Source organism: Coturnix japonica, chromosome 1 (assembly GCF_001577835.2).
Source record: "Coturnix japonica isolate 7356 chromosome 1, Coturnix japonica 2.1, whole genome shotgun sequence".
In the NCBI taxonomy this organism is placed as follows: domain Eukaryota; kingdom Metazoa; phylum Chordata; class Aves; order Galliformes; family Phasianidae; genus Coturnix; species Coturnix japonica.
Genome location: NC_029516.1, coordinates 749819 through 763517, shown reverse-complemented (window position 1 = coordinate 763517; position 13699 = coordinate 749819). Strand labels below are relative to the sequence as shown.

Here is a 13699-nt window from a genome sequence, read left to right as displayed (position 1 = left end):
TCACAGAATCATAGGATGGTTGGTTTGAAAGGGTCCTTAAAGATCATACAGCCATACAGATTGTTGGATTGGAAGGGTCCTTAAAGACAGCAGAGCCATAGGATGGTTGTGTTAGGTCGGAAGGGTCCTTAAAGATCATAGCATCATGGGATGGTTGGGTTGGAAGGGTCCTTAAAGACAGCAGAGCCATAGGATGGTTGTGTTAGGTTGGAAAGGTCCTTAAAGATCACAGAATCATAGGATGGTTGGTTTGAAAGGGTCCTTAAAGATCATAGCATCATGGGATGGTTGGGTTGGAAGGGTCCTTAAAAGACAGCAGAGCCATAGGATGGTTGTGTTAGGTTGGAAAGGTCCTTAAAGATCATAGAATGGTTGGGTTGGAAAGGTCCTTAAGGATCATAGTATCATGGGATGGTTGGGTTGGAAGGGTCCTCAAAGATCATAGAATTACAGAATGGCAACTGCTCTTCTCATGCTGCCCTGTCACAGTTTGGGAATACCAACCCAAAGATCATAAAGCCACAACATGCCCTCAGCCCAGCACCTCTACAATGCACTGCTGCCTAAGAAGCAAAGGGCGCACACAACTGTTCCTATTTATATCATATTTTTCATTGCTGGAATCCAAAACAAACTCCTCAGCACGCTGAAAGCACACAGAGCACCAATACCTCATGCATCAGAATGAAATACTCAGGAGCTTTACTTGAAACAGGAGTTGCTGGAAAACAAAAGGGGTTTTCTCATTGACTCTGGAACCTCAGATGTCAGCAGCAGAAGCACCGGTGCTGGATCCCCCTTGCAGGGAAGGCACAAAGTGCACGGAGAAAGGCATAACCAGGGACTGCTCTCCTCTCCTTTCATGGGATCCAGCAGGAATCCTGCTGAACCCTGAGGTATCCCAGGAAAAAGGTCGCTGCTTCATTTCAGAACAGAAAGCCCAAACCTGTTGGCAAGCACCTTAATTTTGTCATTCCGTGAGCCACAACTAAGCGGAGTTACCTTGCAACAGCAGCAACACACGTCTTCCTCGGTGTGAGCTTCCAGGCTTATCCCTGCTTATCCCACACCATTCTAATGTTCTGTTTGTCCCAGGCAGGGAAAGAGCACGGTGTCACCGGGTCAGCAGCAGAGTCCCTGCAAATGTCACCACGTCACGGAGCCACGTGTTGCCCCGCTCTCCGTTTCACTCATTACACTTGTGCTTCAAGGCAGAAAGCAGAAGGGGGTCAGATGAGAAACGACCTCAAATACAGCTCTATATCTCTAATTTCTGACCTCATGCTTTTCGTGCTCCCTGCAGAACCCGCTGCCTCACATTCCTCAGCCTCATTTTCCCGCTCGCTGCCTTCTCCCATTTCAATGCATGGGTTGACCTGGCAGCCCACGCAGATTTCCATTGGATTCAGCTAACAGAAAAGGAAGGAATTAACTCAATTATGGCTGAAAGTGAAGCGTTTCGGTGGGATTATCACTAAGCAAAGCAGATATTTCTATGCCCTGCACCACTGCAACTCTGTAATGCATTTGGAATGACTTTCTTCCTTCAGTCACGTTATTCCCAGCACTGCCCCCAACTTCCATCCCTGTTACTCAACCAAAATTCAGGTTCTGGCTCCTTCCAAGCAGCCACAAGCAGAGCATCTCCTGAAATCAAACTCTACCAGGAGATGGGCCCAGGGGTGTTGTGTGCAATAAAAGCACATGGCCCCCAGCAATGAGATTTAACCAAGCAGCGTTCATCCAGCAGCTGTGCTCATTAGGAGAGCGCAGCCTCGGGGGAGCACTTAACAGCCTGGCAGAAGTGATGACTGCAGGTTGGAGGAACTCAGAGAGCAGAGAGAAGCACTCAAGGAATGCAGAATGAAGTGCAGGGCTCCCACAAAATCCCTCAGCTCCATGACACAGAATTCACGTGTTTATGGGGTAGATTGCGAAGGTATCACAGGAACACACCACAGAATGGTTGGGTTGGAAGGGATATTATAGATCATAGAGACACAGAATGGTTGGATTGGAAGGATCATAAAGATCCAAGAGACATGAGAGGTTGGGTTGGAAGGGTCCTTAAGGATCATAGAACCGTGAGATGGTTGGGTTGGAAGAGACCTTAAGGATTATAGAACTGTGAGATGGTTGGATTGGAAGGGTCCTTAAGGATCATAGAACTGTGAGATGGTTGGGTTGGAAGGGCCCTTAAGGATCATAGAACCGTGAGATGGTTGGGTTGGAAGAGACATTAAGGATCATAGAACCATGAGATGGTCGGGTTGGAAGTGACCTTAAGGACCATAGAACCATGAGATGGTTGGGTTGGAAGGGACCTTAAGGATCACAGAACCGTGAGATGGTTGGGTTGGAAGGGTCCTTAAGGACTATAGAACCATGAGATGGTTGGGTTGGAAGGGTCCTTAAAGATCACAGAGCCATGGAAGGTTGGATTGGAAGGGTGTGTCCTGTGGCCACAAAGACCAATTAAGTCTCCTTCTCTGAAGACACTCAAAACCCATCTGGACACATTCCTGCCACAGTGAACCTGCTTTACCAGGAGTTGGATTAGGGGAATCTCCAGAAGTCCCATTTGAACCATCACAGTTCTGGGATTCTGCAACAGTACAGCCACCAGCTCCGCCACTTTTGGACTCCTTGATGTAAGGACACACAAAACACAACGACCGCCTACCTGGCAAACTCAATGAGCAAACATGCTACCACCCAACCGTGGTACAAGCACAAACCTGGAACAGCAAGCAGCCAACGTGACTCAGGGCCCTGACTCACACCTGCAGGTGTAAGTTCATCTGTGGCTGTTACTCACCCAAAAACCCAGCCTGCAGCATGAGTGGAGAATGATGGCCCCAAACACAGCTTTAGTCTGGACTGGTTCTGTTCTCCTTATGTGCTGCTATGAGATTTTAAGCACAGGAAGGAAAAATAGGTACAGGAATAAAATGGGGGAGAAAGGCTTCGGCAGCCTTGGAAAGAGTTGCTGAGTCCCTCTCCAAAGCCACAAATGATTTGGCAAGATTTGATGCAAGATCCCAACGTTTCTGGGTCAGCAGATGGGAAAATAGTCCAGAAAAGCCAGACTTGTGCTTTGTGTGTGAATTAATTTAGCTGTGGAGCCCAATGCCCTGAGTGGATTAACGCACTAAATGGGCATCCCAATGGACAGCGAGGGTTGGGACAAGTCAGAACCTTCCAACCCAACCATTCTACGGTCCTCAAGGACCCTTCCAACCCAGCTGTTCTACGGTTCTGTGATCTTCAAGGACCCTTCCAACCCAGCTGTTCTACAGTCCTCAAGGACCTTTCCAACCTGATTGTTCTACGGTTCTACAATCTTCAAGGACCCTTCCTACCCAACCAAATCATCCTATGGTTCAATGATCTTGAAGGATCCTTCCAATCCAACCATCCCATAGTTCTATAGCCTTTAAAGTCCCTCCCAACCCAACCATTCTTATTCATAATCTCCCCTTCGACGTAACAGCACTGAGACGCACTGAGTTAAACACAGAAGGGCAAAATTCTGCCAGTGAGGGCCATAAACCTTCTGCAACAATCACCGTGACACGAACGTGCTCCCAATCCAAGAACAGCTGAAGATCTAACGAGATAAGAGTTCACCAATCCACATTCTAAGGAGATAAGCCATTGATGACCCCCATCCAAATGGTGTGAGGTGAACACAGAGAGTCTGAACGGACACAGTGACAGCTCGCATAGGTGTGCGTGTACCTGCAGGTACCCCTGGAGACACACACGTGCAAACAATGTACACACCTACAGGCTGTGCACACAGCAGTACAGCTGGACACGTGCCTGGCACAGCCAGACACCTCGTCACCCTTCCCATAATAGCTGTTGTACCCAGGGCGTTTCCATGACCCCAAGATAACGGGGGAGACAGGAAGCCAACCTGCCAGGCACACCTATAGGGCAGTGTCCCCATCAAGGGTCACCCCATGTCCTCATGCACAGGTACAGAAGCAGGTGGGGGGGAAGGGAAGGACACCAAGCACTGCCAAGGTATCTATTTAGGGGGTGGGGGGGAAGAACCATAACGTTGTCCTTGTGGGGGAGTGACCCTGTCACCACTGTGCCAGATTGAGAGGCAGAATCTCACTTCTGAGGGAGGTTTGGGGGACTGGGGGGGCTCCAGTTACAGGGGATTGGGGGGGTGATCCTGCTCCAGTTACAGGAGGTTCAACCCAAGACCCACAACCCCAAGGAGAGGACCCCCCCCATGTCCCCACGTACCAGCTCAGCTTCACTTTGTGGTGAAGGAGAGGGAACACCACATCCCCAAACACAGAGAGTTAAAAAGGGGAAGGGGGGAGGGGGGGGATCACTCCTTGTCCCCCAGCCTCAGCCTGAGGGGGTCACATCCCTTCCAAAGCACTACCACGGTGCTTATAACAAGGGGGAGGAACCCCATATCCCACCACAGGGTCCCCAAACACCGGGGCAGCCCCACAGCCCGGTGTGGGGGGTTACAGCCCCACGACCCCCCCCCATCCCCCCAATACCTTCTTAACGGTACGTGGCGCTTCGCTGACGGTCCCGTCGGGGCTGACCAGCGCTTCGGCCGCCGCTCCGCCATCCGCCGCCCCCCCCACGCCGACCCCCCCATCTCGGTGCCGGTGTTGAGGGTGGTGGGGGTCGCTCCGCTTCATGGCCGAGGCCTGAGGCACCTTCACGGCTCCCGGTGGGGGCCTCTCAGCCGCCGTGGCCGCTTCTCGTTCCGTTCCAGAACACGGAACCCCCGGGGAGGGGTGTGGGACACCCGCCGCATCGCAGCCCTTCTCCATGGGGCCGCTCAGCTCCTTCAGCTCCTTCAGCTCCACCGCCGGGGCCGCCACCTGCACCGACATCGCCGCCGCCGCCTCCGCCTCCCTCACAGCAACAAGGCCCGCCCCCACTCGCGGGGTATGATGGGACACGTAGTCCTCCCGCCCCCATCCCCTCCCGACCAATGGCGGTGGGGGGACTACAACTCCCAGCGACCTCCGCGCCGACTCGCAGTAGAGCGGCTCTAGGAGTGAACTACCGCTCCCAGCATCCCCCGCGCGGCGCCGCACCGCCCTCACTCCCGCCCCCATGGCGCGGGGGATGCTGGGAGATGTAGTTCGGAGGGAGCTGGGCCGCGTAATGGCGGCCGTGGGGGCTGCCCCGATGGAGCGGCCTAAGAGGGGATGGGGAGGTGGGGAACGGGGCTCGGACATCGGGGTGTCGGCTCCGATCCGTCGGGTTATTTCCTCCGATATCAAACAGGGACGGGGACGGGAAGACCCACAGTGCCACCTGCTGGCAATGGATCCCCTCCCCTGGCTCATTATGGGTCCCCAAAAAGCCCTTAAAGCACCCAAAAACATCCCTTAAAGCACCCAAAACATCCTTAAAGCACCCCAAAACAGCCCTCAAAGTACCCAAAAACATCACTCAAAGCAACCAAAACATCCCTTAAAGCACCCAAAAACATCCTTAAAGCACCCAAAAACATCCTTAAAGCACCCAAAACATCCTTAAAGCACCGAAAAACATCCTTAAAGCACCTAAAAACATCCCTTAAAGCACAGAATACATCCTCAAAGCACCCAAAAACATCCTTAAAGTACCAAAAACATTCTTAAAGCACCCAAAACATCCCTTAAACCACCCAAAACATCCTTAAAGCACCCAAAACATCCTTAAAGCACCCAAAAACATCCTCAAAGTACCCAAAAACATCCTTAAAGCACCCAAAAACATCACTTAAAGCACCTAAAAACATTCCTTAAAGCACCCAAAAACAGCCTTAAAGCACCCAAAACATCCCTTAAAGCACCCAAAAACATCCATAAAGCACCCAAAACATCCCTTAAAGCACCCAAAAATATCCTTAAAGCACCCAAAAACAGCCCTTAAAGCACCCAAAACATCCTTAAAGAACCCAAAACCATCCCTTAAAGAACCCAAAAACATCCTCAAAGCACCCAAAAACATCCTCAAAGTACCCAAAAACATCCTTAAAGCTCCCAAAAACATCCTTAAAGCACCCAAAAACATCCTTAAAGCACCCAAAATCATCCTTAAAGCACCGAAAAACATCCTCAAAGCACCAAAGACATCCCTTAAAGCACCTAAAAACATCCTTAAAGCACTCAAAAACATCCCTTAAAGCACCCAAAAACATCCATAAAGCACCGAAAAACATCCTTAAAGCACCAAAAACATCCCTTAAAGCACCCAAAAACATCCTTAAAGCACCCAAAAACATCCCTTAAAGCACCCAAAAACATCCCTTAAAGCACCCAAAAACATCATTAAAGCACCCAAAACATCCTTAAAGCACCAAAACATCCTTAAAGTACCCCAAAACATCCTCAAAGCACCCAAAAACATCCTTAAAGCAACCAAAAACACCCTTAAAGTACCCAAAAACAGCCCTTAAAACATCCAAAAACATCCTTAAAGCACCCAAAATCATCCTTAAAGCACCCAAAACCATCCTTAAAGTACCCAAAACATCCCTTAAAGAACCCAAAAAACATCCTTAAAGCACCCAAAACATCCCTTAAGGAACCCAAAAACATCCCTTAAAGCACCCAAAAACAGCCTTAATGCACCCAAAACACCCCCAGGGCACCCAATGGGCTCCATAGCGATTCCCATTGCTGTTTCTGGTTCTCCATAAGAGGTGGGGTTCCCATAGAAGCTACCACCGACCCCAGAGCACTTTAAGGACCCCAGTTCCACCCCTACAGAAGGCAGGGCAGCAATAAGAAATGGAAACTCGGCACGTTTAATACTGATACAGGAAAGGGTTTTGCTTTACACAGCAAAAATCAACCCGTGGAAGTCACTTGAGGGGGATGTGGAAGGGAGGGAAGAGAGGGAAAAAGCTGTGAGCCTACCGGATTGAATAAAGGGCTAAAGAAGAGGGGAGATATAAAGCACCAGCAAGGACAGGTGTCCTCCTACATCAGGGCTGGGATAATAATTTGTTCCTTTTTTTTTTCCTTTAAAAAACAGTTTAAAAAAGCTTTGCTTGGGGGATGGGGGAGGGGGTTGGTGCACCCTTTGGGATCTGAAAGGCACTTTGGGATCCCTGCAGCAGAGCCCAGAGAGTAAGAGATGCTGCTGGGCTGCCGTATCTTGGTGCATTATAAAGTATACAAAAATGGTTTCCAAACCCTATTGGCACCATAAAAGTGTTGGGAAGCTCTACGTACCATCTAGCTGTGGGGTGGCTGTGAAGTCCCATGAGTGGGGGCTGAAATCAACACTCTAAGCTGCCTATCACCGCTGGGTGTGAGGGAGTGTCCCCCCCATCTCACCCCTACATCCTTATAGCGCCTTCAGGGGGTGCTGCCCCACCAGTTTTCCTCTCTTCCCATCCTCAAATCCCGTTATGGGTTGGGATGAGTATTGAACCCATGTGGATGATGATGCTGGGCTTAGTCCCAGTGTTGGGTGAGCTCCATCGTCCCCTTGGGGCTCTGCTGGTCCCTGCAGGGCTCAGAAGTCTGAGTCGGCATCCAGCAGCTCCGCGTTCATCAGGTTGGTCCGGGAGTGGATGGGAGCCAAACCGGCGCGTCTACCCCGAGTCCTCGTCACCCCGCTGCCACCAGGAAGGGGCTCAGGGGGCCATCGAGGGCCCCCGTTGTGCTGCTGGTGCCCGACGCTGGGGCCGGGGCTCTCCTCATCTTCTGGGGAACCATTTTCGGGGCAGAAGGGGTTGGTGATGAGGTGGGGGATGTGGGCTCGGCGCCGACCATCCCACAACCCCCCAGCACCATTAGGGAGGACAGCGGGGATGAAGGTGTCCCCTCTACGGCGGGGGATGGCCACCAAGCAGGGCTGCTGGGGCAGCCGGGGCAGGCGAGGCACTGAGCTGGGGGCTGGGGGGGCCACAGAGAGCCCGGTGCGGTGTTCTGGGCACACCACCTCCTTCTTCTTCTTCCTCCGCTTCTTCTTGCGGCTGCGCTTCTGCAGCTCTGGGGAGACGTCGGCCTCCACCACCCAAAGGTTGCTCCGCTCCTCTGGTGGCACTGCAGGACATAGGGATGGTGAGAGCGGCCACAGCTCAACACACAGAGTTCCAAAATCTTGTCAACCACTGGTCAACCTGTAGTCAACTGCTTGTCAACCACTGATCAACCTGTAGTCAGCTACTTGTCAACAACCGGTCAACCTGTAGTCAACTGCTTGTCAACCACTGGTCAACTTGTAGTCAACTACTTGTCAACCAATGGTCAACATGTAGCCAACTACTTGTCAACCACTGGTCAACCCGTAGTCAACTACTTGTCAACCACTGGTCAACCTGTAGTCAAATACTTGTCAACCATGGGTCAACCTGTAGTCAACTGCTTGTCAACCACTGGTCAACCTGTAGTCAACTGCTTGTCAACCAATGGTCAACTTGTAGTCAGCTAATTGTCAACCACTGGTCAACCTGTAGCCAACTACTTGTCAACCACTGGTCAACCCGTAGTCAACTACTTGTCAACCAATGGTCAACTTGTAGTCAACTACTTGTCAACCACTGGTCAACCTGTCACCAGCTGCTGTTCATCTACTGGTCAACCACTGGTTAACCATGATCCCCAGGTCCTTCTCAGAGCTCCTTTCCAGCAGCTCAGTCCCCAAACTGTAGTGATGTTGTTCCTCCCCAGGTGCGGGACCCTACACCTGCCCTCTGCGAACCTCATCAGGTTCCTCTCCACCCAATTCTCCCCCGTTCATGTTCCCAGGGACTTGCCAGGTGTTGCCACTGGTGTGACAGAGACGTCCTGGGGCAGGATAGCCCCCCTCCTGGCCACCATCTTGGTGACATGCTGAGCCCACGCAGATGACACATCGGCTGATGGCTCATTGATGTCAAATGCCAAACCAGCTGCCAAGACAAAGGGGGAGACCCATCAGAAAGGTGAGGACAAAGAGGGAAATCCATCCCAAAGGTGGGGACAACGGGGAGATGTGGCCCCATCCCTCCCCATCACCACACGTACCCACAGGGCCGTCATGAGAGACGGTGTGCATACTGAAGGACAGCTCCCGGCCCGGGTCACGAAGCAGCTCCTTGCGCTTGGAGAAAGCTTTGGCAATCATCTTGCTCTTCTTGATCCTCTTGGGCTGGTCGTCACTCTGCCCCGTCAGCCTGGGGACAAGGAGGGGGACATGTGGTGGCGCATGGCACAGGGTATGCACAGCCACAGTCCTGGGGACTGTCCCTGTTTGATAGGGGTACATCAGGGACTGCACTGGTGTCCTGTGGGGGTGGAGGTATCCTACAACCACAACACGCCATCCCATTCCCCGTCCTGCTGCGACCCCGCAATTTGTTGACTCGGGACAAAAGTCAGGTGATAACCTCCAGCATCTTAAGATGTTGGATGTGATCCCAATATCTGAAGATGTTAGAAGGGGCAGAGAGCTGTGGTGACACAAAATGGGACATTATCCTATATCCAGGACATGTCTTTTGGGACATGCCGCCCTATAACCCATCCTCAAAACCTACTATGACCACACAACTCATTGACCCAATGGCCAAAAGCCTAAAGATGACCTCCAGCATCTCCAGACATTGGATGAGGCATGGAGTTGTGCTGATATCCCCACAGGAAGCTGCATGGGGCACGATGATATCCCCACGGGACACTGGGTGGCAGCTGGGGAGACATCCCGGGGTCCCACCTGCACCAGGTGCGCTTCCAGATGAGCAGGGTGGCCTTGGTCCAGACCCAGGTGCTCATGGAGATGCCAGTGCCAAACATGGCAAAGAGGTTGATCTTCTCCACCAGGAGACTCGGCCGGTTCTTGATCACACACTCTGGGATGGGTTTGTTGGTCTGCGTGGCGATGGTCACGTTGGCCTCACACCTGTGTGGACAGACATGAATGAAGGGGACACCCAGCCATGTCCAGCACCTTCAGCAGGGGATGTGGTCCCCTCTTAGGGGACATAGGGTTCAAACCAAGTCACTCAATGCATCCCCTGTTCACTGTCCCTGTCCTACTCACAGGACATATTCCCGAAAGCTTCGCTCCCACTCTGCCTGGTTAAAGAAGTCATAGAAGTGGCAGCCAAAAGTGATGAAGACAAAGCCAAAGGCCAAGAACCCAAAGATGCCTGGAAGAGAAATTGGACATTCCTGGCTGAGTCTGACCTCCAGTGACACCATCAACAACACAATTTGCCTCTTGGTGCCAAGATGTGGGACAGGGATGTCTCCATCCATGGGACAAACATCCCCATTCCAACCCCAGCTCCCACAGAACTGGTGCTGCTGGAGCTGCCCTCACCCAGCCGCAGCATGGTCTCATTGATCTTGCTGGCCGCCTTCTCGCTCAGCAGCCCAGGGTGGTTGCTCTTGATGGAGAAAAGCGTCATGACCCCTGTGGTGTAGGAACACACTGGTCAGAAGTGAGGACACCTGCAATGCCCCCATCCCCACAGTGCGCCCACACCTACCCTGGATGAGGAAATAGCCCCCAACGATGAGGACGAGTCCGATGGGTGCCAGGACAAAGCCAGCACGGTAGCGATAGTTCTTGTAACCCACAAAGCAGATACCACTGACGGAGTCACCATCCACCTGGTGAGACGGGGATGTCACCTGGCTGCATCCACCTGAACAAGCAGGGATCTGGGGGGGAAGGTGGGCTTGTATTACCTGTGCCACAGCCAGGATGGCCACGGTGAGCACGAAAGGGATGGACCACGTGATGAGGTGGAAGTAGGAGGTCTTGCCAAGCAGCGGCTGGTAGGTGGTGCCCAGCGCCTTGAAGGACGTGTGCCAGGCGTAGGTCAGCATGACGAACCAGATGACGCCTGACATCAGCGAGTAGTAGACGATGACAAAGATGATGACGCAGGAGAGTGTCTCATTGGAGCTATGGGGAGCAAGACAGGGGTGCCATTGGCCACTGGGAGACATCCTCTTGTCCCCAAGCCCCAAAATGCCCCTTAGTCCTGGGAACATCTCTTACCCTGGAGCTCCGAGAACCCCCTAGGCCCAGAGGACAGCTTTCAATCTAGAACCCCAAGAACCCCCACCAGACCCAGGGTAGACCTCTTGGTCTAAAACTCCAAAGCCCTCCCAAGAACACGTCCTGGGTCAAGGATGATGGTGAAACATACGTGGGCTCCCCCAGCCTCATGGTGCCATCAGCACGGCACACGATCTCATTGCGGGCGCCGTCCATGAACTGTGCCAGCCAGCCGATGCTGCCCACAAAGAAGCAGGCATTGACATAGAAGAGGATGACGGCGGGGTAGCGGTTGGAGTTCCTCCAGTCGGCAACGAAGGTGGCCTAGGGTGGGACAGGGACATTGGTGACCGCGCTCCTTTAGGGCCCAGCTACACGTGGTGTCTCCCAGCAGCACTGCTCACCAGGGTGAAGAAGGTGCAGAAGATGGTGACGGAGCTGAAGGCAGCAATGTAGACGTGCATCTCACGGTGCTCCGTCTCGGTGAAGAGCGGGTTCTGGCACTGGATCCCACAGCCCTCCACATCCTCATACCAGCTCTTGGGGTTGTCTGTGCGCACCAGTGGCGCCTCACACTGCCCTGAGCTGTTGAACTTGATGTTCTGTACCTCGTTCTGTGGGGAGAAGGCAAGTCAGGGGGAAGGAAGGGGGAAGAAGATGAGGAGGGGAGAGGAGAAGGAGGGAGAAGAGGGGAGGGAAAAGGAGAGGGGAGGGAGGAGGAGGAAAAGAGAGGGGGAGGAGAGAGTAAGAAGCAGGGATGGAGGAAAATAAAAAGACTGAGTAGATAGAAGAAAGAAAAGAAGATAAGAGAGGAAGGAGAGAGAGGAGTAGGAAAAGGAGGAGATGGAAAAAAGAGGCAAGAGGAAGGGGGAGAGGAAGAAGGGAAGGAAGGGTTGGAATAAGAGAGAAGAAAGGAAAAAAGGAAAGAAATAAGGGGGAAGTGAAAGAAAGAGAGACAGGAGGAAAAAAGAAGAAAAAGAAAAGGAGGAAGAGGGGCAGGTGGCACTCTAATGACAAACCACCAGGATGAACTCTGATCTCGTGGTGAGGTTGGGGACAGCCAGATTCTACCCACCCCTAGGGATGTGAAGGTGTGGCAACAGGATGCTGGTGCCCACCGTGTCCCCAATACATCCCCAAGTGTGCCCCATATCCTCAGTGTATCCCGAGTGTCCCCATACCGGGCAGCCCTCAGGGAAGCGGTCAGGAGTGCACTTGAGGAAGTCGGGCCAGCCACGCTCACGCTCCACAATGGTGCAGGGTGCACGTGTGGCCTGGCACAGGGTCTGACTGGGCAGCTCCACCTGCCCATCCTCACACTTGGGCATGTAGACGGCGCACAGCAGTGGCTGGATCACATCCCAGCAGCGCGGTGCGTTGCGCAGGCCTGGGGGGGGGATGGTGGTGATATGGGGCATCCACGGGTGCTGTTTCTTTCCCCACAACCCTGCAGTGCTCCCCTATATTGCTGCCCCATATTGCACCCAGCCCTCTGTCACCTCCCCCTTGACCTCCCATACCGACCCACTCCCCCATTACCACCCACCACTCATGTATCTCCCATTCTCACTGCACTCCCCCTATATCCCTCTATTACCTCCATACTCTCCCATATAACTTCCCATTACCCCACTACCCCATACATATTATCCTCCACACTGCACTAATATCCTCACACCCCCTCGTTGTACCCCTATACTCCCCCATTACCCCCACACTCCCCTTACTGCCCCCATAGCCCCTGCTACAACCCCCACATTCATTACTCCCCCACCCCCCTATTACCCCTTTAGCACCCCCCTTATATCACTGGAACCCCCATTATTGCCACAGCCCCTTATGCCGCCAGATCTCCAGATCATTACACCCATACTTTCCCATTACCTCCAAACTTCCCTTTTCCCCGCATACACCTCCATTTTCCCCATATTCACACTTCTCCGTCACCCCATTATTCCCCATAGTTCCCATTATCCCCATACTCCTCTATTGCCCCCATACTCCACCCCATACTTCCTCTCATCCTCCATACTGCTCTACAACCCCATAGTCCCCCATGCTGTGACCCCCTGTATCTCACACCACCCCATCATCCCCCACCATCCCCACCAACTCCCTAGCCCCATACCAGACCACATTAGCAGTGACCCCACGCTGCCCCATCTCACCATCCCACTTCCACCCATCACCCCATTACCCCATCACCCCATCACCCCATCACCCTGTTACCCCATCACCCCATCACCCCATCACCCCACCAGCCCATCACCCCCCACCAGCCCTTTAACCCCATCATTCTCCACTACCTCATCACCCCATCACCTCATTATCCCCCACTACCCCGTTACCCCATCATCTCCACTACTGCATCACTCCCACTGCCCCATTATTCCCATTACCTCCACCTCCCCATCGTCCCACCACCCCATTACTCTAACCATCCCATCACTCCCCACCACCCCATCACCTCCATCACCCCCACCACCTCCACCACCCCATTACCATCCTTAACCCCACCACCTCTACCACCCCATCACCCTCATTACCCCCCACCACCCCATCACTCCCCATCATCACTACCACCCACTACCCCACTCACCCCATTACCTCCACCACTCCATTGTTTCATTAACCCCCATCATCTCCATCACCCGCCTCATCCTCATCACCCCCATCACCTCCAATACCCCCAACTCCACTGCTCCATTACCCCCCA

At 53.0% G+C, this 13699-nt stretch overlaps 2 protein-coding genes and 1 long non-coding RNA gene across 3 annotated transcripts in view; 1 reads left to right on the top strand and 2 right to left on the bottom strand.

Moving 5' to 3' along the window:
- The window catches only part of LOC107309846, a 6201-nt gene extending 4158 nt beyond the window's left edge, over nucleotides 1-2043 (top strand). The window contains exon 3 of the long non-coding RNA XR_001553388.2: nucleotides 1096-2043. This is a non-coding gene — a long non-coding RNA (uncharacterized LOC107309846). The remainder of the gene's footprint in view (nucleotides 1-1095) is intronic.
- The window catches only part of AHCYL2 (adenosylhomocysteinase like 2), a 37144-nt gene extending 32225 nt beyond the window's left edge, over nucleotides 1-4919 (bottom strand). Inside the window, exon 1 of the mRNA XM_015854660.1 lies at nucleotides 4533-4919. Within this exon, the coding sequence (XP_015710146.1) occupies nucleotides 4533-4877 (345 nt within the window). The 5' untranslated portion in view covers nucleotides 4878-4919. The remainder of the gene's footprint in view (nucleotides 1-4532) is intronic.
- Nucleotides 4920-6767: 1848 nt separating this feature from the next.
- The window catches only part of SMO (smoothened, frizzled class receptor), an 8586-nt gene continuing 1654 nt past the window's right edge, over nucleotides 6768-13699 (bottom strand). Inside the window, exons 2-12 of the mRNA XM_015854246.2 lie at nucleotides 12165-12370; nucleotides 11388-11597; nucleotides 11135-11307; nucleotides 10668-10887; nucleotides 10466-10589; nucleotides 10297-10389; nucleotides 10015-10123; nucleotides 9688-9873; nucleotides 9000-9148; nucleotides 8750-8884; nucleotides 6768-8036 (exon numbers count right to left, since the gene is read on the bottom strand). Of these exons, the coding sequence (XP_015709732.1) occupies nucleotides 7504-8036; nucleotides 8750-8884; nucleotides 9000-9148; nucleotides 9688-9873; nucleotides 10015-10123; nucleotides 10297-10389; nucleotides 10466-10589; nucleotides 10668-10887; nucleotides 11135-11307; nucleotides 11388-11597; nucleotides 12165-12370 (2138 nt within the window). The 3' untranslated portion in view covers nucleotides 6768-7503. The remainder of the gene's footprint in view (nucleotides 8037-8749; nucleotides 8885-8999; nucleotides 9149-9687; nucleotides 9874-10014; nucleotides 10124-10296; nucleotides 10390-10465; nucleotides 10590-10667; nucleotides 10888-11134; nucleotides 11308-11387; nucleotides 11598-12164; nucleotides 12371-13699) is intronic.